Raw genomic sequence first — 27,549 nt, 5'->3', positions numbered from 1 at the left:
TGTCACGGTCAGGGACATTCTGAATCGTCACACTAGGCTTCACACTGAGCAGCGAGCGGAGATTATAACAGATTGCCCGCAGAAGAGCGCAGCCTGTCTGCAATGCGCGACCAGTCGGGTCCGCTGCACGAGAGGAGATCCCTGCGCTCGATGCGAGTCAAAAGGTTTGTCTTGTGTGCGTCGAATACGGGCGTCGAGACAACAGCGCACCAGCAGGGAGGAGAACACCGAACCAGAGACGGGGTCGAGGATTGATCCACAGGTCTCGCAGCCTGAGGCAACGCAAACAAGTTCACTGGAGCCCGCGGCTAGACTCAGCAACAACGCAGGTTGGGCCCAGGACTCCCAACCCTTGGGAGACCCACCCGTTTATGATTCCCGGGTTGGAAATCCGCTTGACTCAGATATCCCATACGACCCCGGGATGTTTGGGCTCTCTCCAGGCGATGAATTGGCTCACCGCCCCTTGTCGGCAATCAACTGGCTTTCACCGGATGAGAGAATCCTCCAGGAATGGGCAAGTCAACTCGCTGGCATCCCGGACGACAGTATATTCCCAACGGGTTTCGCCCTGCCAGATGCCCCCGGCCTACCCCCGCTCCTCAGCGCGCAGCCTACCTTGGGTTGGGATCCCGTGCGCCAGTCACCTACCCATCAAGCGCAGATGGAAACCCCAGCCGAGATGATGAGCTGCCCGGAGCGTGCAGCGACGGAATCTTCAGAAAAGCCAATGGATGAACAATCGTCACATAGTTCTCAAGCCACATTTAGCAAATACTACGTGCACGGTATCGCATGGCGAGCCCCATTTCAAAGCAGATTTCGGAAGGGGCAAGTCATGAGTTCTGTGGATAGAGACAGCGGGACAATGTCGGCTCCCTCGAGCGCATCGATCGGATCTGTCGCCAACATGGACGGAGCCGGATCATCGTTGAGCAAATGGTTGGCCGAAGATGTCTATGCCAGGATTATCCGAGGCGTTGAAGAAGAGACTCAGGCATCGTCAAGTTTTCCTTCGCTTCAGGCCATCCGGCTCTGCGTGCTTCTATACTTTGAGCGCCTGCACCCGAACTTCCCTTTTTTAAGCAAAACAGCCTACGTAGACGAGAAGCCGCATTGGATACTTTCGCTGGCAGTGGGCGGGGTAGGAGCTGCTTATTTGCGCTCCTCGGAAGGCTCACAATGGAAAGACATTTTGATGCAAGCACTAGACCGGATTCTATCCCGTCGATTGCATCAAATTCAACGTCGGGTGAATACCACTCTCCCTGCAACCAACATCTTCGATACGGCGAACCCAGTCGAGGATGTTCTGCCACTGATCCAAGCGAAGGTTTTGCATTTGTTGTGTATGCTTCATAGCAGCCCGTCATACATTGCCCAGCGTGCAGTATTTGAGCGGGCTGACTTGGTGCAGTGGTGCTCGTTTCTTAACCTAGTCCCAGATTCTGTAGGTGTCTCTAGATTGAATACCGGCTGCAAGGACATCCAACAGTGGATAATGGAACAATCGTCACTGAGAACCGGGATGTTGATATGGGTGAGTGGAATCGTTCGCGAAATGCTCGTTACAGTTGTCTGCGGAGGACGCATCCATATTCTAACGGGTGACTGTAGCTATTAGATTCCATGGTCGCCTATGAGTTGAACTGCAATCACCTTATGAAGCTGGGAGACCTTAAAGGCCGGCTGCCCTGCCATGAGGCGGCCTGGGAGCGTCCATCGCCTGAAAATATAGATTTTGCTGAAAGCGTTTCCAGTAGGAACACCGTCATGGCTTGACTCCGCGCAGAATGATTCCAGTGACTCTGACTCCGTGTTGAAAATGATAACAGTCTCTCTTTTGGATGCGCTCGATCTGATTTATATCGAAAAACGCCTTCCTCCTCAGCTCAGCCAGTTCAGCCAGACTCTGCTCATCCATGCTATCTACCGACGGACCACAGAGGTCGCCGACCAGAGCCGCATGCGATTGTCATCATGGAGCCCCACAGACAGCGTGCAAATAACGGCTCCATTGCCGGCTCCAGCTCAAGTGGTGTGGCCTCCGTCAAGCAGCATCTTCGTGAAGTGGCGCAACGCTGCCTGTGACTCATTGGACGTCCTGCACTGTACAGCGAATAGTCGTGCTGCCGAATCATGCCGCGAAGAGCCCATCATCTTGTACCTGCATCTCGCTAGACTGATCCTCCTGTCTCCGATCGTTCACTTTCAAACTCTGGCACAAGACCCGCTACTGCGAACCCAGGGTGGGCCTTCTGTAAATCCGTCTCACCAAGAAAGATTTGAGCACGCTCGTAGTCAGGTATTCCAATGGGCAATTCGAGATCAATTCAAGGCCCGGCTGTCCGTCATCCATGCCGGGGCCCTTCTATGGCACGTTCGTCGATTCAGCACTGATAACGTCATCGAGCCGTTCAGTATCTATATGGCGACCCTCCTTCTTTGGGCATACAGCCTGTCCGCACAAACAGTCAGAGTGCAAAGCAATATGACCCACCAGGACGGAAGGGGTAACTATGCACCTTCGTCGGGTCAAATTCCCAGAGATCATTTACTGGCAGACGAAGACAGCGCAGCAACCGATCAATCTGATGCAGAGCCACGTTTGATATATCTCGATCGACCTCTAGATGATGAGCTTGTGCAGATGTATATACGCATTGGGGACAAGGTATCCGCTCACCTTAAAGGCGTTGGGGATATTACCAGTGATGGCGCGCCACTGAAAATCCTCAAACAAGGATTTTACTTGCTTGCCGGGGAGAGGTACCGTGGGAGGGACAGCTTAATCAGCACGACTGGGGGGAGAGTCTTTCATACCTGGGATATACAGCGATTGTACGCGACAACAATAAGTTGTTTGATTGAAGCGAGCTGAACCGCCGATCTACGGTCTACCGCGAGCAATATTGTCTTTTGTATCTATTATGTATCCACAATCCCAATTTCACAATACCTCGTGGGGCTCCTTGGACTACTAGGTATTTCTTTCCTTCAAAGCAGAAGCCCCTAGAGCTCTGGATGGCATGCCTATGGCCTCCTAATCACTTCTTTCTGATAGGTTTTCACTGCTTATTTCTTCATGGCAGAGTTTTGGGTACATAAGAGCGAAACTCCTCCATTGTGTATCGCTTTTCCATGGCCGCAGAGGTTACGAAGTGAAAAGTTCAGTAGTCCACAGTCAACACTCCTGGTGCATAAGATTTCAGGCTACCTAGAACGTTCGTGTCACAAAACACCCAATGACAGGAAAAGAGAGAAACATACAACCTATTACCCTAGCAGACCTCTTGGCCAGAACCCTCTTATTCCTCCTTTGAAAGAGCCTGATCCCCCTCTGTGTAGGCATCCACGCGATACTTGGCGAACTTTCGAGCTGAGATCTTCCTCGCAAATAGGATATCCAACTCTTCAAATGTCTTGCCCTTCGTCTCGGGCAGGCGGAAGTACGTCCAAATGAAAAACAAAAAGGCGCAGCCGGCCCAGAAGAAACCGGTCTTCCCTTTCCAGTTTCCTGCTGTGGGGTTGAGCATGTAAGGATTGACGACGTTGCAGATAATCTGTGCGATGTAGTAGGTAATTCGAGACAGGCAAACAGACTTGCTTCGGAGCCGGGTGGAAGAGGTTTCACTGATGATCGCGTAGCAGATGGGTCCTACGGTGAGATAGTAGACGAGAAGCCAGATAAGCATCATCGTTGCTTGGGCGTAGTTCCCACCCACGGAATTCCCAGCCCCTACTGACACGAAGCCAACCACCATCAAGACTATTGTCAGAAGGCCCAGGCCCCAGAGGTACAGAGTACGGCGGCCAAATGTATGCAAGAGATACCAGGAGATGATCGTTCCGACGGAGGCTAGGCCGAGCCCACCCACTGACATTTTGAATGAGATCGAAGTCGGCAGACTGGCTTGAACGAAGAAATACGTCGGAGTGCCACCCATGGCGGAGCCACAGAAAGGCTGAGCAGCAAATACCATGCACACGATTTCGGTTCGGCGTCGATCAATCCCTCTGAAGCAATCCCAGAAGCTTGTACCTTGGTCGATCTGCTTCTCCAGCTCGTCGGTGTGGATCATCATCGCTATAGCTCGTGTGACTTCGCCACTCGCGTTGGAGTAACCGAGACGGGCCATGCTTCTTTCAGCGGAGACATAATCACCTTGTCTGACGAAATACCAGGGTGACTCTGGCGCAAAGAACAAGACCAAGAAGAGTGGAAGAGGCCATACCCACTGTATGGCAAAGGGCAGGCGATATCCCCATTGTGTGTCGTTCCCAGAGAACGCAGACTGCACTCCAGCGGAAATAAGCTGGCCAATGGCCCAGCAAAGGTTCACATATACGGTGAGGTAGCCACGAAGGGCCATGGGGCAAATCTCCGAGGCATATGCAGGCGCCATGGTTGCGAAGACACCCCATGGAATACCGCAGAGGAATTCGCCGACCAGAAGAACGGGCAGGTTTGGTGCAAAGAAGGGAATGAATATAAAGGCAGTGATAGCTGCCAGACTGGCCAGTAACACCTTGCGGTAGCCCAGGCAATGGGTGAAATATCCATTAGCGAAGGCGCCGATAATGGTACCCACAGAAACGGCGTTGCTGAGGCCATTCTGCCAGGACGCGGAAATCTGGTAGCTGTTGCTGCTGGGAATGTATTCGCCGTAACGTCGGGAGAAAGCCGGCTGGGCAAAGAAAGAGGACATGAGGACGATGTCGTAGCCTTCCATAATGATCGAGGTCGACAGTAGAATCGACCACATGACGGCCTTGGGATGCTTGCGCAGGGCGCGGGCGAGAGTCAATTGGTGCTCCTCTTGAGCTGCCTGTTTCGCAAGCTCGTTGGATTTGACAGGCTCTTCGGTGGGCCCATCCTCCACGTGGGCCACAGCGTCGGCTTCCTTGTCATCTCTGAAGCTCATATCGGATCGCCGTCCTCGAGGAGACTCCCGACAGGGTAAGGCGGTTGGAAGTAAAGAAAGAAGGTGGAAGTATGACCGATAGCCAACCTCTTGCAAGATGTCAGGTCAGGCGAGTCGAGAGCAGACCAGTGTCGGTCAGTTTCTTTCTTGTTTATGTACTTTCAGAGCGGAGGGGACAATGTCAGGGGGCGAAATAGTCTCACACTTGTATCCTCCAGGGCATGCTTGAGATCGGGACCCCCTACACCTCACTTGCGGAACGTGGTAGGCTAGAGCGGAGATCAAAAGCTGGGGTAAAATAAAACGACCAGCTGATTGGCAATTAGCCTTGCCCTGGTTTTCTTCTTTGCCTATTTCGTCCTCTAATTGAACCCCGCCGGAAAGTTTGTCTCTGATCGATGGTTGCGGGGCCCCGACGGGGTAATCCATTGGGTGATTGTCTTGGAGCACGAAGTTCTAGGCCTCTAAGATGCTATGAATGTACGGCGGACTATTTGTACAGAAGGAACTTTTGTTTTTTACAATGATTACCTCTCACCACTCCCGCCCCCTCCCTACAGTCGCACGCACTGCACTAATTTCAGGATTAATACCTAGTAAGGATATCAAATTGTCTGTCACATAGTCAACAAAGCAAAAGTTTTCACAACGGCAAGAAAGGATTGTACAAACAGTCTGTAACCTAAATAACAGGCGCCAAGGCTCCCCTCCCACTAATGGGCTTCTCATCCGGTTCGTGCACAAGGCCTTGCTCTTGAGTGCCTTTTCGCCGAGTGGAGTCCACCCAGTTTCCATGTACTTGTGCTTTGACGTGGAACGGTAGCTGCACAACTGCAATTGGCTTTTCAAATTGGGCTGTGTCGAGGACAACGACATCGCATCTGTTAGCAGCCTTTTGCTCCACCATCGCGAGGACCCATCCATCCCCTTCCGGAGCGTCCTCGCTTCTTGGAATAAAGACTGGTTCTTGTGCGGCACAGTTATCTCCAGGACAGAAAATTCTGGTTTCCCCACTCCTGTGATCATGCATTGCCAACCCGTTCAGATTCTGCTATACTGTCAGCCCTCCCAATGTAGTTTCCGGGATGGTCACATCGAGGAACACAATGTTGTATTGTTTGGTCAAGGAACGCTCATCGATGCGAGGGAACTTGCATGGGAGATCGAGGATCACCCGCGGATCCGGTACGGAAGAGCGGGAAGGGGCATTGAGATCCAGTTCCCAGCGAACGAAATCGCACTTCGCGTCTGTAGCTGGTGTGCGGCCATCATCGGGCGGGAAAAAATGGAAAGGCATTCCCAAGGACGCGGGAACTTTCAACCCAAATTTTAATGCCACCGTCCTCCTCCGCCTCCCAGGCTCCGGCTGTGCGAAGAGGCATGCAGTTTTGCCATTGATAAACCCGACATTTTTCATCTGCGTCCCAAATAGAAGGGCGCTTCGTGCTTTTCCGCCGAGGCACAACGATGAAGGCTGCCGGGGCGCCTGTAGTTCCACGCCCAGTGGTGCCCACCGGCCTGCATGCGAGCAAGGCTGGCTTCAAACGGCCACATAACTAAAACCAGCCAGTTTGCAGTGAGAGCACAATCATGGATGAATGTACTCCACGGCGCCTTAAGCCACTCTTCCTCGACTTTGGTCCCATTGGAATCAAGCGTGTAGGTGACCACATCCAGGCTAGCAAGGCCTGTTGCTTCATAGCCATACACAACAAGCTCATTGGTGAAGGGGTCGATTTTTGGATAAGCAGTGAAGGTTCTGGAGCAGACCTGGGACCCAAAGGGATCGTACTTGAGCGTTGCAAGAGTGTCTGGATCGACCGCGTAGGGTAGCGCTATCTCTTTCAGTGCGAGCAAGTGACCTGCCCAGTATACCAGGTTGGTATTGGCTGCGGAGTCGATCGCTCCGCGAACACAGGGCTGATGGGTAAAGGGGTTCCAGTAGAGACCAAACAGCGTTTCGTTCCAGCCTGTAGCGCTCGGTCTCGATATACCGCATTTTCATGTCGACTCGTCCAAAATGGAAGCGAAACGCGGAGATGCTGCCCGTCGCCATCGAGAGGAACGACTCCTGGATTCGGTGACACAAATGGATCCACCATCACACAATAAAAGGTACCATCGATCTCTTTGGGAATTTCGCCTCGGACAATCATGTCTGCGACTTCTCCTTCGAAGCGACAGGGAAGGTCCGATCCTGAGAGATCAAACGCAACTGTTCTCTTTGACTTTAAGCACATCGGAGCCCGATGCTGATTCTTTCAAACTGGCCATCAATTATGATTACGAGCTATCAGCTTTTGGATACTGTCTGCGTCAATGATTAATCCCAGGAGGTGACAGAGAGGAACACGAACAAACCGAGTTCTTATGTTGATGGGTTCTAGACGAGTGATGCAAGATTGAGCAAACGAACAGATCCTGCAATTTCCTAATCCGGCGTTGTAGGGCTGATCTAGAATAGTCTTTCTTGGACCCATAAATAACCTTAATCAAGGGCAGTAGCGATGCAAACGTAAATTGCTTGCTCTGATAAAGCTCAATGCTATGTTCCAGGGTTATATGATCCAAATATATGCCAACATCGAAGTTAATMTTCGGGAATTTAGTGTGGATCAGCAGGAATGTCGGAACCATCACTCCTCAACTAAGTATGAGGATAGAACGCTAAAAAAAAGGTACTGCCTGTTAATTGCTGATTATCTTAATTATAGAGAGCATCTGATTGGGCCTAGCAAATACAACCCAACCCAGTGAACCAACCAAATTCTAATGGGTAAATTGATATAGGAGATACACTTCCCTACAATACGGTTCATTCAAGGTAAGTCCAGCGTCGCGAAGAAACAGGCAGCCAATGCAATCCAGCAGTATCTACAACTTCACTACATTCAAAACATGTCCGACAGCAATGCCAAGTCCTTGCTACACGGCAAGATTTCATCCAGTACATCCAGATGCTTTCGAGATCTCGGCTTTAGCGCAACAACACGCTAACCCAGGGGTCTATAGCGTCCAGACAAGAACCTGCGCAGGTGGTCCAGTTAATCAAGAGATTATCCGCAGCCGGCGGGTTCGAAGACGCACTGTCCTATGTGAAGATCCCCCAGCTATCAGAGCCATACTGGCTGCTAGAGCCTGGAGCCAAAGCCATAACAGCCAATGACAAAAGGTCACAAAAGAGTCCCCCTGGCCCCAAGAAAACGCTGTTCGAGCACAATGCTCTGGTTTCTATCTTTAATAGGCTGGTCACTGCGAATGTCCGTGGCAACATCCCCGCCATGTACATTGATCAGGACGACTGGTCGCTCATCACTCACATTAGCGATTGGCGAAAGCCCATCGATCAGTTTAATTGTTAATACCACTGACTTGACTGTGCAATGATCCCTCCACATCAGCTCCACGACATGTTTTGCATCCTGAAGGCATTTAAAATCCTCTTCTTCAAACAGTCACAATGGATTGTTATAGGAGAGAGTGTCTCCCTTGTCCAAGAAGGTCTGGCGAGCAGTGTGCACATTGAAGCATTTCAACATATTATATAGTTAAGGATGGATCTCACTACAATCTACAGGCTCAAGCCGTCAGTCAGGTCTGACTGCTCTAGCTTCATCCTGGGCACGTATTATTGCTACTTAATAAGTGCTAATGGCTCTGTAGCCACTAGCAATGCAACAACCACCACCACCACCAACACCATCTCCTCGCCAACGACATCGTCCTCCACAGGTATTGTAACCCCAACACCTATCTAGTTGGGCACGGTCTCCACCTGCAATAATTTCTATGACGTTCAAACTAGTAATGGATGCTGGGTTATTACGAACACCCATAGCATCTCATTAAATGATTTCTATGCCTGGAACCCACTGTCAGCACATATTGCAGTGGACTTTGGCCCAGTTACTACCTGCATTAGAATTAAAGGCTCTGGAGCTTCCTCCTCTACTACTCCTTCCTCCACCAGCAGCAGCACGAGCTCATCATCCACATTGTGAACATTACCTGTCAGCACCAACGCTCCTTGCGGCAGCACAGCAAGTATGGTCTGTACCAGCTCCACATTTGGCACATGCTGCTTGTCGGGCGGGTATTGCGGTTCAACGTCTGCATACTGCGCTGCAGGATGCCAAAACCCATGTAGGACATGCATCCTGATAGTACCTGCGGCTGAACAAAGGGATATACATGGGCTAGATCAACTTTTGGGACCTGCTGTTCGAGTAGTAGTTACTGTAGTTCGAATTCTGATTACTACAGCAGTGGACGTTAGATCGCCTGTAGAACATGCAGCTGAACAAACCAACTATCCTTTATCTTGCTTAAAGAGGGCTTTTTTGATGTCTCCACTGCTGATGATTGTTGTAAGGGCTGCATCCTTAAAGGGATTCTGGCAAAGTACTTTCATAAGTGTGGAAGTAGCTCATGATCTCTAGTTTACTGGTGTTGTGGAGTAAGAAAGGGCAGCCTTTCGAAGTATAGGAGTTAGAAGTCTCAGAACATGTCAGCCGCAAGATCCAACCTGCCTGAAGGGGGTGATAGGACTGATAACACTTCCGACCTTTGGACTCTATGGTGCTTTTTTTGGGCCTGGAAAAGAAGCGAAAAATGCAGACTGACGGTGCTGCATCAATTCGTCCGCATAGGCAGCAGGGATAGGAATTAATCTAAGGCAAATTCCCGACTGCAGCTCATGGAGGTCGTAGACCTGCCTAATTCATTAGACGGAAAGAGACGGTTTTTTCATGTGCCTTTACATGCCTTGTTAATTTAGAGTCTTGCTTACCCTTGCAGTTAGACGCTGTCATGGTTTACACTAATGATGTTGTTCCTGATATAGATAATAAACCGCCAAATTAAACATCTCATATAATTTTTATGTACCTTCACGTGTCAGCTTATCCCCTGTTAGTTTCATTATAATCTCCCAGAATAACCACTACAGGCTACAGCATTTAATACGGCGTTTAGATGGAATTAGCAGAACATCATATGGTTTAGTTTTGCCTGAGGAACTATCTACTCCAGTTACTCAGATAGCACAAACAGGGCAGCAGCCTGGCAAGGAGAAATTTGAGAGAGGTATTTGCAGCTGTTACATGCCTTAAACTTATAGCTGCCCATGAACAGATTCAACGTTAGGAATAAAGTACATAAACCATATAAATGTGCTGACCTGATCCCTTGGCACATACTATGGTTTTACTCGGTTCACAGTAATACGGGATTAAAGCCTCATACCCCGCTTATGGCTGTAAGATTAGATGTAACATATAACAGTACTAGCAGGGATGTTATCAGCTTAGCCCAGGCTCACTTCTAAGTGCTGTATAGCCGTGGCACAGCTCTAAGCTCATGCTCTGTATGTATGTATGGCACCATTTCATACTCACAACTTGTTGACACAGTCCTAATTGGCGCGCTACTCCAGGGGTTATATTGAAAAAATGGTTTTGGACCGACCCCTGCAAATTACTATGTACTTCAACCGTTGAGGCAATAAGTAACTATTTCACAGAGCTTCTAGAGACTCACCATTTTATCCAGCCTCAGTATGTCTCGCGTGAACCGTCGTAGTCTTGTCTATAAAAGCTGGTCCATAGCCCAGCTTTGAAGCATCAATCATCTTCCAAGACCTCTCATTTTCCTACTCATTCACTAGCAAACCCCCGCGTTATTCCATAATGAAGACCATTTCTCTTGCTTCTTTGGGATTTGCCCTCTTCGTTGCTCTGGGAGTGGCAGCCAGCCCTCTGAACCCCGATCTTCTTGCGTCAAGCGGTCTAGATAAGAAGAGTGATAATGGTGTTGAAATTGAATATGGTGGGGTGAGTGATGACTCCTGCTATGTCTGATACGGAGCTGTATTTTTCTAATTATACGCTCCTAGGAATGTACCAAAAGCAAAAATGAATGCAGGTATACGACACAAAATAAAGGCGTCGGTTTGTGCAAGTGCCATTTCAAAATGGTAACTTATCCGTGACCTAAAAATAATAGAAGCTCTGTCTGACGTCTCTAGTGCACACATGACGGCGCGAAATGTCATTGGGACAGCTTTAAAAGAGAGTGCTACTGCAACTAGGGAGCTGTCTGATGACAATAGGCTGCCTCTGGAGGAAATGAGCTGATGTAGTCATTTTTTATACTAAGAGCATGAGGAGAGCATTCAACATACCACTCACGATTGAGATTTTTATAACGCTGTGGTGTCTTTCACTATTTCCAAAATACTATATATTGCTCCGTAGTAGGTAGCATTGTTCCGAGCAGGGGATAAATACCCTAGTATTAGGAGGGAATACTGCCTATAGACTATAATAGGCACGCATTAGATCCCTTACCCTAGTCAATGCTGCTGCCTAACATACCGGCCGAATATCTCGACCAGAGACGAAGACGGATTGATCAAAACGGACCTATGCTGTGCGTTGATGAGCAATAGTAGGATTCATTCATTGTCTATATAAACCAATCGTCGCCCTCTACATGCAACCTATTCTACACTCTTTCAATCTGATTCACAGAAACAAGCCTTCTAAAGACAACGGCCTCTCACTTCCCACTTCTCTTTCAAAATGCAGGACTCAGGAGATCTTTACCCAGACGGGCCACCTAGCCCGGAACTTCTCGCCCAAGAATTAAAGGGTTCCCCTATGTATCGAGAGTCAATCCAGGAGGCAGTCCGTCGGAGTGACTTTAACGGTATCCGGGAATCAATGTATAACAAAGTGTGGTATCTAAGTATGAGATACTGCAAGTATGGTTATCCAATGGAGATATTCGAGACCACCATACATGATTTCTGGTATTGCTGTTACCATGGCGGCAGGTACCTCTCTCACGAAAGTGCCGAACACGATCGTTTGGTCCTTGACATCGTCCGTTTCCGCGCGAGAGGTGCTTTGAAGAGACCTAGAAAGCAGAACCACCAGGAAATTGAAATCGCCAAGACACCGACCGGCGTAGTCTGGGAAGATTTGCCTTTTCTTGTCTCAGATATGACGGACTACTGGCTTAATGACTGCGCAACAATGACTGCGAGCCAGCGCTGCAACTTTGCCCGTTTTCTGGCCAAGCTTGCATCGGCAGGCCTATGCAATGACGGGCTTTTCCAGATCGCTCTGCTGGTGTTCCGCGATGCCCTAGAGACCGCGCGGCCTCTTGGGAGCTTCAACGACCCTGGTGACGCCAATCCCGACCGCAGAATGCAAGACCTCACTGTTGCTGACTTGCTGCCGGCGGTATACGCTTGGATACAAGAAGCACAGTACAAGATAATCTGGCTCTCAGCTGAGTCGTGGAATAACTGCTCTGGTGATACTGGGCGAGGTGGCGCCACTTTTGTTGAGTCAGAGCTAGGCAAGAAGTCGCCTTCAGGATTCAGTCACTGGAGATGGATGTTCTGGCTGAAGCGACTGGAAGACATAAATCAAGAAGCCAAGCAAGCTGGCGAGAAGCTCATGGCGCAGCAAATCTCGTTGATGCTAAACAATATGACGAACGGACTTGAGCAAAGAGATCCTCTAACGTTTAAAAGGTTTGAGGCAGCAGAAGAGTTAATTCCAGACAAGAAGGAGTTCAGCATCAAATACCTCATCGAGAGGTGGAACATCGAGTGGTGGCAAAACCAGGAAGAAGATGGCAAGGAGACTGAGGAGAATGCATAGTGGAGACGCGAACACCCAAAGCAGATGACAAAAGGATGATAATATTCGCAAGCTTGATATCTTACCTCGAAGCACAATAAATGCGGTACTACGTCTTCTTTTCTCTCAATTGTTGCAATGGTTTCTATGGTCAGCTTTAGTCCGGTGAGTGGGAATCCTGTAATCATCATGAACAAGATATAAAAATCCGAGGAGCCACTATAATTATTCAGGGCATTACTTCCCCTCTCCAGCACAGTGTTAGCAGATGATGTTAGAAGGCGGTTTAATATCTCCGATACAGCTCGCAAAACGAAGGAATCCTGATGGTAGACCAAGAAGGAAGCTGATGCTTAAAAGAACCGGTGGCCTTCATGAATAGTCTTCTAAAGTTGACAGAATACAATTCATTTTCTTCCTATTAGCATTGTAAGCCTTTAACTTCTAGGACACTTCTGTCATGCATTTGAGCTTCTCTGGGACAGACACCAATGCGAGCTTAAACTGCCTTACTGGACGGGGGGACGGAACCTTATCTATAGCAGTACAATTTTGGGATTTTTCCGGCATAAGTTAGAAGACGCCATAACGGTGAGCATAATGGAGATGGATTTATTGGGGTTGCGTCACATGTCGATCCCCAAACGGGATAAGGTTTCCACCCATGCGGAGGAGTGACTGAAGGGTTCTCCCCTCCTGCCACTGATGTGTCCACGAGGCTACCATATTTCCGGATTGAAGGCCCAGAGTAGGCTAAAACTACTGTAAGGTCGGCGTGAAGGGAGCAAGATAACCGTATATTGCCTAAGCAGGGAGAACTAATCGCTGAGTTGTGGAATACTCAGCAATCCGCGGAGATATCTACAGCGTATCACGTGATCTATCGGCGTTGGCTGCGTATGGCGGCAATCCGGTCCGCCGCCGCCCTTAACAATTTTGTAGCTAAAGACCACAAAGTCAAAATCCCCGCTAAGCATCTGATCTGTGCCTCAGAACAGTTCCATGGTTCCGGTCCCAGCAGACAGCGACCCAGATTGGCCTTTGGAGAGGCAAACAGCTCTTGCGTAATAAACATGGTCTGACCTGACGTTTTTAGAGGTTCGGCATTCCAAATTTAATGAGCAACCCCTCGTCCCCTCCCGTTACTTCCAGTTACTTCGGAATCATCTGAAGCTGTTGTATAATATTAGTCCAACGCCCTATGTACCCCACCAGGGGGAATTTCCCGATGCATGGAGAGTAGAATATAGCGCTAAAAAGGGAGGAAAAAAAGAGAAAGGGACAGGGCAAAAATATGAACCAGTTCGGCGAGGCAGATGTTATCGTCAATACAATTTTCCTTGCTCTTGCCACTGTTTTTGTGGCTGCGCGATTCATATCTCGCATCTACATCGTTCATCGGGTAACCGTGTCAGACTATGCGATGCTGATCGGCTGGGTCCTTGTCTCTGGCCTCTCAGCTGCCAATATCTATGCCACGACGAAAGGCCTCGGACTACGTGAAGGCGTCCTTGAAAGCTGGAGGGATCCACTGGCTCGGGCCGAGTACGTTTTTGGTGTGCTCTATGTATGTTGTGAGTCATCTCAGGAGGGCCTTTCTACTTTATCCAACAATGCCAATATAGTATCCCGCTCTGGCGGCCATCAAGATATCGATCCTCCTATTCTACCTGGTGCTGGTAAAAGAGGAGTTCATCTTCCGTCTTGCCACCTACATCACTCTCTGGGTAGTCCTACTGGCGGGGTTTGCTCTGACATTGGTCAACCTTTTCCCTTGTCGTCCTCTCTCTGCTTCCTTTCAGATTACAACGCCTCCTGGAACATACTGTATCGACATTGTCGCCCTCTATATTTCCACGGCTACCATTGATATCATCACTGATGTTGCTATTGTTTCTCTTCCAATGCCGGTCCTATGGCGCGTACGACTCCCGCGAAGGCAGAAGGTTATTCTGCTGCTCACCTTCGGAACGGGCGTGTTTGTTATTGTGATCAGTGTCCTGCGCACGGAGTTTCTCTTACAGAAAGCTATCCAACGGGTGACCAAACCCCAACCGCCTAGTGTCCACGATCTGTCCTGTAGGCTTTGCTTCACTTCGCTTACTTTTCCTATTTGGTCCCGGCACCCGCTGACCACTTTGCCATAGATTATGATGCATATGTCTTTTTATGGTCAGCTCTTGAACTGAGCCTAGGGATCATGTGTGGCTGCGTACCGATGTTAAAACCTCTCATCGGTCGTCTCCTTCCGCGGCTTCTCTACTCTTCCAGTCTTTCCAGTCAACGAACGGAGCATGAGCCATTCGCCTCGTCGGAAGATGCTGCTCCGCCGAGCCCAAGGGAAAGCACCCCAGCTATACCCCTTTCCTCTATGGACCAAATGTCTCGTCAGCAAACTTTCCTATCGACGTCTGGAGGGGGCCCAGTCAGTCCACCCCCAGAATTTGTCCGAATAGCCGGGTCGAAGAACATTCTAGCCATGAGTGGACGAGAATCCATGATGCCACTTGCCGCGATCTTCACCATTTTCTTGCTGTGGGGGTTTGCTTATGGCATCATTCTTACATACTACTGGGAATTTTCGCAAGCTAGCCATCGTAGCCAAGATGTGAGCTTTGCCTTGCACGCGACTTTTTTCGGAGCCTATCTCTTCGGGCCCATTCTCGTAGCGAAACCTAGTTTGCAAAGATGGGGCTTCAAAATCACCGTCGTCGCGGGCCTCTGGATCTTTGGGTGCGGAATGCTGTTATTTTGGCCGGCTACGGTGCTGGTCTCACTCCCAGCGCTCTTCATTGCTAGCTTTGTTGCTGGGCTGGGAATCTCCGTTTTGGAAACGTCTGTGGATCTCTTCGTTGCACTCTGTGGTCCACAGGGTCGAGGCGGAATGCGACTGAGCATCGCCCGAGGTATCCAAGCTGTCGGTTGGGCAGTATCACCTATATTTGCTCAGCAGGTGCTCTTCAAGCATACAACCAGTGCATCAACATTGGTCACTGTTCAGTGGATCTTTCTTGTCCTCGCGATAGTGCCACTGGTGCTGGTGGTTATGTGCAGTCTCCTGCCGCTTCCAGAGGTGTCTGACGAAGAGCTTAGTGAACTTGCTGAGCAATGTCAACAAGACATCGCGCCGTTCGTGTGTGGGGTGCATGTCGCTTGGATAACTTTGGTCCTAGCATTCCTGGCGCAATTCTGCACCATTGGTAGTCAGGAAGCCTCTCATACAAATTTCAAGTCCCTCGTTATATTCAACGTACCATAGTAAGCCTCTCCTCGCGCCACTAAAGGCCCATCTGTTCCCGAGCTAACCTCTCCGCAGCCCTCATCCGCCAGTCTACGGCTTTACCGCTATCAGATATTCCGCAGTTGCCGCAGGTTGTTTTGTAACGGCACTGGGACTATGCTTCGTCAAGCCGCGCCAGGTTCTGCTGATCCTGTACCTGTGCGCTATTGTTTTCTCTGTCCTCACCATGATGATAGAAGGCTACTCAGGCATCGTGATGGCTATCGTCCTTTCATTTTTCAGCGCTGGCATTTTCCCTATTACCTTTGTGATCGGTATCCACGGCATGGGGCGACATACGAAGAGTGCAGCAGCAATTTTGACTACGGCAGCCACTGGCGGCGCGCTGTTCCCATCCATTCAAAATATCATATCTGTTTCACACGGATACCGATATGGTTTCTGCATTGAGGTCGCGCTTTTCTCCGCTGGCTCGCTCTTTTCCTGCTATCTAAACTTCGTTCCGGCTGCTCAGAAACAGGCTGCTACCGCCACCCATAGCTTCGACAGGGGATGATTAAGGGAATGTAAGGCCGTGATGAAGCAGTATAGTACATCTGCGCGCTGGGAATTTAATAATACTAGCCATCTTCCTCCTTGGTAATCCTATTTAATGTAAACGGGAAAACAAAGAAAAAGCATTTTCTAAGTAAATCAATACAGCGTAGTAGCAAGTATCGTCTATCGATCTAGGGTCTCCGAATTATTGATAAAAGTTAACCATGGCTGACCTTCACCATAATGTAATCAACATATTGCATTTCCAACATTAATGTTATCCTAGGGGTGGTGTTATTATTACAAGCCTCATTCCCACAGAATTTAAATGTCTAAATTTTAAGATTGGAGGGCATGCGTATTATCCGATTAGTTAGATTCTGTGCCCTATAGTTTAGTCTAAAATTGAATAACCGAACTTGGCAAATAAAAACCAAGCAGAATAAACATGGGATTTGCGGATTAATCCGGCACCTCCTAAAACTGAGGTCAAAAGTATCCAGACACTCTAAAAAATCGAAAAATTCGACCATTTTCAATCCTTATTTCTCACGGCCTGGAGTCGGCCCGACAGTGGAGGAACCCAAGTCTGGTCAATGGATGGTCGCTCGATACACCACTGCTGCGCAGACGTAGTGGCCACCACTCAGCAGCATAGTCCAGGAAAACAGAGAGGGCTCTCTCGTGGCGTCGTGGCTCAGGCATGCTATGCATATGTGTGCCAGCACACAGTGCGATTCGGCAGGGGATAAGGAATCCTTCCATTTCAGCGACTGCGAACGACTAAAGTGTGTCGGCTCCTGGACTGCGGTACTAAAAATTCTCTAATAGGAGATGTTGCTGTGCCATAAACAGTTGCTGTAAAATAGCGCACAATGCATTCACCGCGAGCTTCTGATTCGCGAAATCATCCTTAAAGAAGAAATAGCACCCTATCCTCTAGGTATGGGGCAGAACCTCATCCACCAGGTATCTAGTCAAGACGGATTTCCCACAACCCGGATCGGCCGACACCCACAGGGTACCAGCGGAAGAGGTGGTGGCCTCCCAGCGGCGAAACCGCTCATGGCTGTTGAACCATTCGCAGGTGACGGGCACACGCTTATTGTTTCGGTCTAGCGGTCGCGGCACGGACAGGTGTAAAGCTTCTTAAAAAGCCCCTTGATCTTTCCGTCCCGTTCAGAGGTGATTTGCTACAGCTGCTGGGCTTGCAACTTAGAGTGAAGCTCCTCCAGCCGTTGTTTGAGCTCCATCCCGCGCATCTGTGAAGCGAACTCCTCGGCTCTGGTTTTTAGCCGGTCGATGTCCGCTAGCAACGCGTCCCGGTCATCATGTTTCAAGGCATTGCGGACCTGTCGCGTGGCTTGGTGATGCTGCAGATGGCACAGGGCGCGGGCTTGGAACTTTCAAAATCTTCGCGTACAGCGATAACCAAAGTCTCCTGGAATTTCTCCATGAATTACACAGCAGTCGATGCAGCAGCCCTGGGTCGCAAACAGCAGTCCTCCATCACATGAAACCGGAGAACCAGGGAAGCAATCAAATCCAGGCCTTGCAGGGCAGACTGCCATGTTGCTCAACCGCTTGCACACACAGCGAAGACCGATATCGTCAGCTAACCCTCATTCTTCCTGTTTAAGAACGGACAGCCGGAACCATACCAAAAGGCCAGCCGTCTCCCCAGCACAAGCAATCGACGCCGTAGTAATAATAACCTTGATAGCCAACACATTCTTGAAGAGACTGATAAGCCGTTCCTGGCTTCGATCAGTAGGGGATTAGGGCAAATGCAATTGTACTCAGTCAATGTTGTTTCATTCCTGTGGACTGTCTTTTCTAGCCCAGACAGAAAGTCCCTTAGATGAACCCGCCCAAACATGGCTCCAGGGAAGAAGATATGGTCTGACCCCGGGATCATGAGAGGATTATTGGGCAATGCTATCTAACCAACTGTACAGTAATCAGTGAAGGCGACGCCCATGCACACAATTGCATCCGTCCAGTTAGGAATGGAATCTGCAGTGAGTGTGCTCACCTGGCCTTAGAAGATCCCTACATACTGGAGGTGATCCTCTAGGAAAGATCCTTTGGCTGCTGGCTGCACGACAACCACACAACCGATTATTTCGGCGAGACGCAGTGATTGAGTCTCGGCAGCAGCTCTGCGCACTTTAGGACCGACGAGTATGATCAGTTTTTCCTTCCCGGACAGGTATTCCGCAGAACAGTTAATTACTGCTAGCAAAGAGGCATTGTCACTCTGGATGGGATCAACAACTGCACTGATAGGATAGGACCAGGTCGTGCACATGGAGCGCCTGAGAGGTCCGTCGGAATTTCGATATATGCCGGCTTTTTACTGATCAGGGCAGCCCGGATGGCGTAGTCAATCAAATACAGAGCGTCCTGCGCTTTCCCCACTGCGACAGCGCAGCAGGTAATTTTCTCCGCCATCTGGAGCTGATAGGCGAAATCACTCGTTCTGAGGGTATGGGTAACTGATGAAACTGTGCCGCATCATTGGTATTCAGGGATCCGCTGATTAGGATGAGCGGCAGATACTCTGCATACGCACTGCCCGTACCGTTGAAGGCAGAGAAGGCGCCTACATTGTAGGTCACGACGCAAGCAGCAACACCATTTGCACAGGCATAGCCCTCCGCCGCAAGGAAGCAGTTTAATTCATTTGCATGCTTTGGGACTGTCTACCTTTTTGTGTAGTGCTTTGACGTCAGTTGTAACCAATCTCCAGGGACACAAAGTGGGATTAACCTGGTGTCGGTGTATAATACAAAGAATATACAACCAGCTACTGTTCTAAGCAACTTTCGGTACAATACCATACAATATTTTCACCGGCAGGGGTAGTCCAGAATATTTCTGGCTTTGGACAAGCATAACCTTGTCAAGCTTGGCAATTAGGATCTTAGAAACAATCAATGAGAGTAAGTGGCAACACCCAGTTTCCAGAACATACCGTACACACTAGCAACTATAACTAGCCTTTGTGATCTCAGCAGATTACTGGTCTCTGTATATAAATCTCAGTCTGAATCTATCCGGAACATGAAACGTCTGATCTTTCAGGATATGGTTGAACCTAGCTTGTCTATACTGGATCAGCAGACAGTCATGAGAGACATTTATATGTATTATCATCCAGTATGAGCTCATGTATTAACAAGCATATGTCAATTGAATGGAATCAGAATATGGAATATGTTCGGCGTGGCATGATGTCTTCGGGTTAGGTCATAATCACCAGTGGGTCTCGATCTAAACGTCATTCCCCACAGCACCGGATCCGATCAGCATCTGGGAGCTGGAGTTTCCAGCTAGCGCCATAGCCTTAAAAAGTTAAGCCTCACATACTGGCGTATTTAACCAGATGGCAGCATAGTCAAAGGCCATGAATTAACGCGCTCGCCGCAAAAAACGTCTGAAGCACACGCTCCTCCATTTCTATCTACTGCTACATATACAATCTGTACATTTACATTTACTACCATATTAGTCATCATGCTCTCCAGCACTGGACCTCGCATTGGCATTGTTGGTGTGGGCCAGGTTGGCGCCGCGGCCGCGAACGCGCTGATCATGAACTCGGTCGTGCGCGAGCTGATCCTGGTCGATATCAAATCTGAGCTCCGAAATGCCCAAGTCCAGGAACTCTCTGACGTCAGCCGAGTGAGCGGACGCGTTGAAACGCGCGTCCGAGCAGGGACATATCATGATGCTGGGCAGTGTGACATTGTTCTCATCACCGCGGGGTCTAAGTTCTCTGTCGGCGAAACCAGCGTGCAACATATGTATCGCAACCTAGGGATCGTCCGGAGCGTGGTCCAAGCGATGCGCCCCTTCCGATCCGATGCCATCCTCCTGGTTGTGTCGAATCCCGTAGATCTGCTGACCACCCTCGCACAGCAGCTCTCCGGTCTGCCCCCCTCGCAAGTCTTGGGGTCCGGTACCCTTCTTGACTCGGTTCGGCTGCGTGGGCTCTTGGCCAACAAAGCTGGAGTGCGTGAGGATTGATCCCGAACGTGACCTGACTGACGGTTGTGATGATAGGTCGCCGCGGACGCCATTGACATCCATGTTCTTGGTGTGCAGGGTCTCGAGCAGGTCGTGGCCTGGTCGACCGCCACTGTGGGTGGTCTGCCACTAGCCTCCGCCGTGCCGCCGGATACGTTTGATCCTGTCCAGATCACCAATGAGTGCAAGCAGATCTCCCAGGCCATCATCAAAGCCAAGGGGGCGATGCCCCTTGGCATCGGCGCTATCATCTCCAAGATATGTTCATCCATCCTCTGTGACCAGCGAGATATCCTTCCCATCAGCCATCTTCAAGAGGAGTTCGGCTGTTGTTTCAGTTTGCCAGTGGTCCTGGGACGAAAGGGAGTTATCAGGACGATTTGCATTCCTGTTAGTGAGGAGGAGCGGGGTGGAATTGCCAAGTCAGCCGAAGCCTTGAACGAGATAATTGAGCATGTGAACGAGTGACTCGTCTTTCGCCTGGTTCAGCGAAGCGATGATTATCTATTATCTATTGTCTATGCCGGGCTTTGCTTTTGTCTATCTTTTGCCCTGATCGATCAGTGTAATAGTATCCAAGGCGGGTTCATGACGCGTAGTTGACAATCTTGACACAATACAAAGTATAAACTTAAGACAGCTTTTAGATTACAGGGGTGCTAGACTATCAGGGCTACTCTCAGAAACGCACTCAACGATTGGGAATGCCCCGCTCGCTTCTAATCAGATGCCGCTTGACAGCCACGAAACTGTCCGGACTGACCGAAATCGAATCGATTCCCCGGTCTGACAGGAACTGAGCGAACTGGGGGTGGTCACTCGGTGCCTGGCCACAGATCCCGATCTTGCAGCCTTTCTGACGTGCCACCGCGATCACCTGTGCAATCATCCACTTGACAGCCTCATCTTGTTCGTTGAAGATGTCCGCCAGCTCCGCCGAGTCGCGGTCGACCCCAAGAGTAAGCTGCGTCAAGTCGTTGGAGCCGATGGAGAACCCGTCAAAGCAGTCCGCGAACTCCGCGGCCAGGATGACATTGCTGGGGATCTCGCACATCACATACACCTGGAGGCCGTGATCTCCGCGCCGCAGCCCATTGTCTGCCAGCACGTCCAATACCTTGTGCGCCTCGTCCACCGTGCGACAGAAGGGGATCATCACGATGGCGTTGGTAAAGCCCATTTCGTCGCGCAGTCGCTTAATGGCCCGGCATTCGAGCGCGAAGCCCTCGCGGTACCGCGGCGAGTAGTAGCGAGACGCGCCGCGAAAGCCAATCATTGGGTTATCCTCCTGTGGCTCGAATTCGGCGCCGCCAATGAGCCCAGCATACTCATTGGTCTTGAAGTCGCTCATCCGGAGGATGGCGGGACGGGGGTAGACGGAGGCACAGAGAGCCGCGAATCCTTGCGCCAACTGGTCCACAAAATAGTCACAGCGGTCGCGCTCGTACCCCGTCGTCAGCCGCGCAATCTCGGCTTTGGCCTCTGCATCCTGCAACCGGTCGAAGTGGACCAGTGCCATTGGGTGCACCCTGATCGCGTTACTGACGACGAACTCCATGCGCGCCAATCCGATCCCGTCCGCGGGCAGCCGCCACCAACGGTAAGCGGCCGCCGGGTTGGCCAGGTTGATCATCACTTGGGTCTTCACTGGCGGCAAGCCCGTCAGATCCACGGTCTGGGTGGTGATCTCCGCGCGACCCTCGTAAACCAGGCCCGTGTCCCCCTCAGCGCAGGAGACGGTGATCTCCTGCCTCGTGTGCAGCACGTAAGTAGCATTGCCCGTGCCCACGACCGCCGGAAGGCCCAGCTCGCGGCTGACAATCGCCGCGTGCGAGGTGCGGCCGCCATGGTCCGTGACGATCGCGGCCGCCCGCTTCATGATGGGCACCCAGTCCGGGTCCGTGGTCGGAGTCACCAGAATAGACCCGTCGACGAACCGGTCCTGGTCCCGGGCCGATTCGATGAGGCAGACGCGGCCAGCGACCGCCGCTTCTCCGATAGAGAGGCCCGTGGCCAGCACCCTGCCCTTGCCGCGGCCAACCTGGTACGTATGGAGGCGGGCTGTTGCATCGCCTCGGCGCGAATGCACTGTTTCTGGCCTTGCCTGCACGATGTACAGCCGGCCCGTGACCCCATCCTTGGCCCATTCCATGTCCATCGGCCTAGCATAATGGCTCTCAATGGTACACGCCCAGCGTGCGAGCTGGAGGATCTCTGGATCGCTGAGAACGAAAGCGGCGCGCTCAGCCTTGGACGTTGGCACATTATGCGTCGGCTGTCGCGGGTCGTCACTGTAGATCATCTTGATTTCCTTCTCCCCTCGCTTCTTGCTTACGATGGGCCGCAGCCGGGCATTGCCCAGCAGAGGCTTGAAGATCTGGTACTCGTCTGGGTTGACCGCGCCCTGAACGACATTTTCGCCAAGACCCCACGCGGCATTGATAAGCACAACCCGGTCGAAGCCGCTTTCTGTGTCGATAGAGAACATGACGCCGGACCCGCCGGCGTCCGACCGCACCATCTGCTGCACGCCGACGGACAGCGCGATGCCCATCTGGTCAAAGCCCTTGGTCTGACGGTAGCTGATGGCGCGGTCGGTGAAGAGTGAGGCGTAGCACCGCCGGCAAGCATCTAGCACTGCCCTTTCCCCTGTCACATTGAGGTACGATTCGAGCTGACCGGCGAAGCTGGCGTCCGGTAAGTCCTCAGCAGTAGCGCTTGAGCGTACTGCTACGCTCGGTTCGGTGACGCCTACTCGGGTCGCTAGGGCGCGATAGGCGTCCCGGATGCGACTGGCGGCATCTTCTGGCCAGCTTCCACGAAGAAACAGCCGGCGCATTGCCTTGCCTGTCTCGGCTAGGCTTGTCTTTCCGGCTTCCCAGTCCGCAATCAGCCCAGCCATCGTGTCCCGAATCCCATTGGCGTCCACGTAGACCCAGTATGCTTGAGCCGTTGTGGCAAAGCCAGGAGGCACTGCGATTCCCTTTGTCTCAAGGGTTTTGATCATCTCACCCAGCGAGGCGTTCTTACCTCCGACAACGGCACCATCATGGAGTCGGATTTCCTCAAAGTCACGAACCAGAACATCGTTATTTTGTTTGCTTGTTGCCATTCTTGCTTATAGCTTTGTTCTCTATCCGAGATAGAAAGGTTATGTGTATACGAATTCCCGCGTGATTCAAGAACTTCATTTGCAGATCCTGGACCGTAAAATAGGCCAGATGCACCAGTCGAATCGTACATGGTCATCCTATAATAGAAAGGCCAGAAGACTGGAAAATCCAATGGTCAACGGTTCCATGGATGGAACAGATCCCGCACTCGGCCGGTGTCACGGCGATCCCCAAGCTGAATCACATGGTAACTAGATCTCCTGATCATAAAAAGTAAGTCCAAATACGCATGACGCCATCATTTACCATTGTTGATTTTCAACATCGTGGCTGCATCTCTGCCCTACATCCCAGTGATCAATGACACTACATGTGGGGCCCCCAAGCATTTCGTCCATAAGGGTCTATGAAATTCTACTCTGTAGTAGAATCTGAAGTTTAATATTTTATTGTTGTAAAACAACGACACACAGGCCGTTTTGTTTTCAAAAGAAAACGGGGTTGCAGCTGTCAAAAGTTCTATTCATCTCATGGGCTGGAATGGGTCTACACATTCCTCGGCTCTGGTCTCTGATCCACTGTCCAAGGCATCATTGACTTTCACTACAGTGATGTACGGATTAGATGTTCCAACTTCATGCCTTTCTCCACCCCCTTATTTTGGACTGCCCAGTTGATATCATGAGACACTTTAGTCTGCATCAGGATCTCTGTCTAGTGAGCAAAAAATTGTATCCTTAATCCTCGTGTTAGCAAACAGCGCATAGCTACAAAAGTCAGCTAGGTTGAGCTTCTCCTATTCTCTCCTAGTCTAATAATACTCATCAAAGTAGCAAAAGAGTTAGTCTGCAGGACGACAAAAAGGTGAGAGATTTAAGACTGGTCATCTCTTGGTGGAGGTAGGGGGGAAAATTACCAGTAGTGGTTTTAAGCATGGTGTCTTAATAGGCATTCATCAGTATTATTAAAGAAGCCCCCTATATTAGTTATACAAATTCTTTTATCCCTTTTAGCTTGGATAGTATCATTGAAAGGGATATGCTGATCACACTTCAAACTCCATGGGGCTGGACACCAGCTTGCAAAATAACGTAACTACACATGGAGTCTCAACTCGAGCTGTTGTTTTCCGTCATATGAGCTCATCTTTGATGGACTGCAGTTGAGCTGTAAGGCTTTTCCAGGCCAGAAGGTTGACGTTAAAGCATACTGTAAGCTAAGCAATTGAAGCAGTCATATTAGAGGTGAAATAGAGGTAAAATAGCCTAAATTTCATGACAGTAATTAATAACTAGTGTTATTGTACCACCTTGGAAGGGCTTAAATATGACCGGGTTGAATGCACAGGATATCTTCATCGTGGAAACTGAATAAGTTCCTGCAGGTTTATGATAACTTACTGGGAACAATACTAAGGACAAGCAAAAAGTCGCTGCTTATTCACAGACTTGCCGCTGCCTGAGCCAACTGATGGATATCTCTGCCGTCTGGGTCAATAACTTCACCTTTTGATACCTTTGATGCTATATAAAACCAGGTAATAGCATTCCCGACAGTGGTAAATTGGTCAGGAAGGCCATTCCATGTCATCTGCCGCGAGAGTTTAGGGTCATTGAGCTGATGAAAGAGATGTGAGATAGAGTTGCAGTCATCTTTGTCCACCAGCCAAGTGGTGGGGTTGGTCCCAAGAAATGAATAAGAACTCGCATCCTTGATCGTGATCAGAGGCTTCTTTTTCTGAGTGGTGCACAGGAGAAATTCAGGAATTCCCTCGGGGATGGACAATTGTATGACAACTTTAGCGTTTGAAATGAGGACATTCCACAATTGATCAGGGCCACAGAGCTCTATGACACAGATCAGATGTGAAATGTCATGCATCTTGCTGTTGATATGCCGCATGACATCATCATAGAGGAGTGAGCTCTCACGGCCTTTAGGAGGGCCATGACGGCATATAAGTAACTTTGGAATGGAGGCTGTTGGGCTTTCCTTCATCCACTGGCAGCAAAACATTTGATATGCTTGCAGAATAATCACAGTCTCGTCAATGGGCCTGAATTGTGCAAGATGTAGAATATATTGATCTAAAGATTAAATAGGAATGTTAGCTGAGCAATGACAGATTGCAACAGGAGATGGGGAACCTTTACCTTCAGGATATTGTATAACTGGTGCTTTGAGAGTTCTGCACAGGGAGTTGAATTGTTGCCCATAGAAGGCGATATCTTCCGGGCTCATATGCTTGTTCAAGCCGTCAAGTCTACAGATTATTAGCGTGTTCATGTCAGATGCTGTCAAGCCAACTCACTGGTCAACAGAAACTGGAATATATCCCACACGCTTTTGGGGTAATACCTGTGGTGCCAATTCTTTTGGTACTGAAGAAACCAGTAGGTCCACATCTGATGCCCTCTTCTGCACAAAGTCCCAGACCCTAGCAGAAGGACTTCTAGGATCCACAACCATGTCATTCTGGAACATTAAACGGTTTTCATATAGTACCGGTCTCCCGGGGTCCTGTTGCTTAGACAAAAGTGCCAAGGGGAGTAAAGGTGCACTATCAATGACCACCACATGTACACCTCCCTTTGACCTCGGCTGAAGGGGGCCATTGTGGCGCAGCCAATATCGTCTGGCATTCTCATACACCCACTCTAGAATCTCTAACTCCTCATCAAAGGAAAGATGCTTGAGGGAGTTGTCCAACCCATCTAGGATGTCCCTCATCTTCTGAGCAGTATTGTGTATACCTGGACGTGACTTCGCGACATACCTGTTAGAAGCAATATGTCAAATACCCTCTTACTCGAAAACATTACTAGAAGTCGAAGTCCCACTTTGGGGAAAAAGAAACATTGTACTCACCACCTAAAGTCGACCCCCATACAATGAGCAAACCTCACCAGGGCATGCCTCATATGTACATCGGGTTGGCCATGAAACGTCAGACTGAAAAATGCAACTTTGACTTGCTTTTCCGTAAGGTCCCGGGCATATTGCTGAGCAATAGCCCATGACCTCGGTCCAACTGTTCGCTCGTAGTCTTGCTTATCTGCAAGGCGTGCCAGGAAATCGTTATCAACCTCCACAAGATTGTTATGACTGATCTGGGTGTGTATCACATGTCCAATTCCAAACGATCTGAAAGCTGTTAGCAATAGACCTCATGGTCCTCAAACTCAAACAGATACCGTATGCACTTGCGCGCCATGGAATCTGCCTGCTCGTCTAGTGCTTTTCTTTCCCAGCCCCAGAAGGTGGCCATCTCTCCCCGGTCATGTGCAGTCCTCACGCGAGCTTCGTGTCTCAGCACCAACGGCACAATATCAAGCTTGAGCCAAAGCTGTGAGCAAAGGCCTGGGCATTTCAGAACAAGGGACTCTGGCAAGCCAGCACCTATGAATTTTTCCTTGTGCTTGGCGCTGTAGTTCCGAAGTTGAGAGATGATCTCCGGGCCGAGCTCAATCGGATCTCGTGAAGCATGCTCTCCAAACTCAATGTTGATACAGTCCAGCAAGTATGTCAAATTACGGATTACAATCGCAATTCGACATCGAGAGCCTTCTTCGACATGCCCTGAAACTCCTGCCCAGATAGACTTGGTACATCTGTTAGAGCCACATCGGATTACATTCAATGGAAGAATGAAATGAAAGCGTAGACCGAGGCAGTCTAGCTTACTTACACTTGGAGTTTGCCCTGACCAGGAAATTTCCCCAGGTAAGGGTTGGACGGGAATGTCCTGGTTCTTAGGCTTCCTGAGGTCGACCATTATTGCCCCCCTATGACAACTATATCAAGGCGATGATTCGGCTTTAATTAAGAGAGTAAATCAAGCTTTCGCTGGTGGTTCTTCTCTCCTTTTAAATGCCGATCCTCTGCGTACAATTTTGACTCCAGGTTCTCCCACCATGAGTTGTGGGTTTCTTAAGTTGCTGCAACCTCCAGACCTTTGTATGACATCAAAGTTGGCAGTCATTGGTAGAAGCTCTCTGGGTGGGATCATCCCATTGGCCAATACTTCACCATATGGTTGAGTCGTGGAG

General features: G+C 49.9%; 9 protein-coding genes across 9 annotated transcripts; 5 read left to right on the top strand and 4 right to left on the bottom strand.

The window, feature by feature from the left end:
- Positions 1–102: 102 nt before the first annotated feature.
- On the top strand, positions 103–2,881 carry Asppvi_008438 (uncharacterized protein; the record flags this gene model as incomplete). Its single annotated transcript, XM_043304307.1, has 4 exons — positions 103–164; positions 214–1,540; positions 1,618–1,759; positions 1,836–2,881. 4 exons carry the CDS (start codon positions 103–105, stop codon positions 2,879–2,881), a joined length of 2,577 nt encoding a protein of 858 aa, XP_043160242.1.
- A 427-nt stretch (positions 2,882–3,308) lies between these two features.
- On the bottom strand, positions 3,309–4,925 carry Asppvi_008437 (uncharacterized protein; the record flags this gene model as incomplete). The annotated part of the gene is made up of 1 exon (XM_043304306.1): positions 3,309–4,925. The coding sequence occupies one exon, from the start codon at positions 4,923–4,925 to the stop codon at positions 3,309–3,311; it is 1,617 nt and encodes a 538-aa protein (XP_043160241.1).
- Positions 4,926–5,607: 682 nt separating this feature from the next.
- On the bottom strand, positions 5,608–6,981 carry Asppvi_008436 (carotenoid oxygenase family protein; the record flags this gene model as incomplete). The annotated part of the gene is made up of 4 exons (XM_043304305.1): positions 5,608–5,973; positions 6,019–6,443; positions 6,530–6,845; positions 6,880–6,981. The coding sequence occupies 4 exons, from the start codon at positions 6,979–6,981 to the stop codon at positions 5,608–5,610; spliced, it is 1,209 nt and encodes a 402-aa protein (XP_043160240.1).
- Positions 6,982–7,823: 842 nt separating this feature from the next.
- On the top strand, positions 7,824–8,287 carry Asppvi_008435 (uncharacterized protein; the record flags this gene model as incomplete). Its single annotated transcript, XM_043304304.1, has 2 exons — positions 7,824–7,872; positions 7,938–8,287. The coding sequence occupies 2 exons, from the start codon at positions 7,824–7,826 to the stop codon at positions 8,285–8,287; spliced, it is 399 nt and encodes a 132-aa protein (XP_043160239.1).
- A 3,219-nt stretch (positions 8,288–11,506) lies between these two features.
- Positions 11,507–12,598, top strand: Asppvi_008434 (DUF3632 domain-containing protein; the record flags this gene model as incomplete). Its single annotated transcript, XM_043304303.1, has 1 exon — positions 11,507–12,598. The coding sequence occupies one exon, from the start codon at positions 11,507–11,509 to the stop codon at positions 12,596–12,598; it is 1,092 nt and encodes a 363-aa protein (XP_043160238.1).
- Positions 12,599–13,871: 1,273 nt separating this feature from the next.
- Asppvi_008433 (MFS transporter) lies at positions 13,872–16,374 on the top strand (the record flags this gene model as incomplete). The annotated part of the gene is made up of 4 exons (XM_043304302.1): positions 13,872–14,144; positions 14,203–14,656; positions 14,725–15,835; positions 15,894–16,374. 4 exons carry the CDS (start codon positions 13,872–13,874, stop codon positions 16,372–16,374), a joined length of 2,319 nt encoding a protein of 772 aa, XP_043160237.1.
- Positions 16,375–19,874: 3,500 nt separating this feature from the next.
- Positions 19,875–20,855, top strand: Asppvi_008432 (lactate/malate dehydrogenase family protein; the record flags this gene model as incomplete). Its single annotated transcript, XM_043304301.1, has 2 exons — positions 19,875–20,372; positions 20,424–20,855. The coding sequence occupies 2 exons, from the start codon at positions 19,875–19,877 to the stop codon at positions 20,853–20,855; spliced, it is 930 nt and encodes a 309-aa protein (XP_043160236.1).
- Positions 20,856–21,078: 223 nt separating this feature from the next.
- Asppvi_008431 (phosphoenolpyruvate synthase) lies at positions 21,079–23,499 on the bottom strand (the record flags this gene model as incomplete). Its single annotated transcript, XM_043304300.1, has 1 exon — positions 21,079–23,499. The coding sequence occupies one exon, from the start codon at positions 23,497–23,499 to the stop codon at positions 21,079–21,081; it is 2,421 nt and encodes an 806-aa protein (XP_043160235.1).
- Positions 23,500–24,940: 1,441 nt separating this feature from the next.
- Asppvi_008430 (putative heat shock trehalose synthase) lies at positions 24,941–27,275 on the bottom strand (the record flags this gene model as incomplete). The annotated part of the gene is made up of 6 exons (XM_043304299.1): positions 24,941–25,587; positions 25,654–25,763; positions 25,812–26,276; positions 26,369–26,644; positions 26,695–27,101; positions 27,189–27,275. 6 exons carry the CDS (start codon positions 27,273–27,275, stop codon positions 24,941–24,943), a joined length of 1,992 nt encoding a protein of 663 aa, XP_043160234.1.
- Between the last annotated feature and the right edge of the window lie 274 nt (positions 27,276–27,549).

Source organism: Aspergillus pseudoviridinutans (assembly GCF_018340605.1).
Source record: "Aspergillus pseudoviridinutans IFM 55266 DNA, scaffold_5, whole genome shotgun sequence".
Classification (NCBI taxonomy): Eukaryota; Fungi; Ascomycota; class Eurotiomycetes; order Eurotiales; family Aspergillaceae; genus Aspergillus; species Aspergillus pseudoviridinutans.
This window is presented reverse-complemented; position numbering and strand designations above follow the sequence as displayed.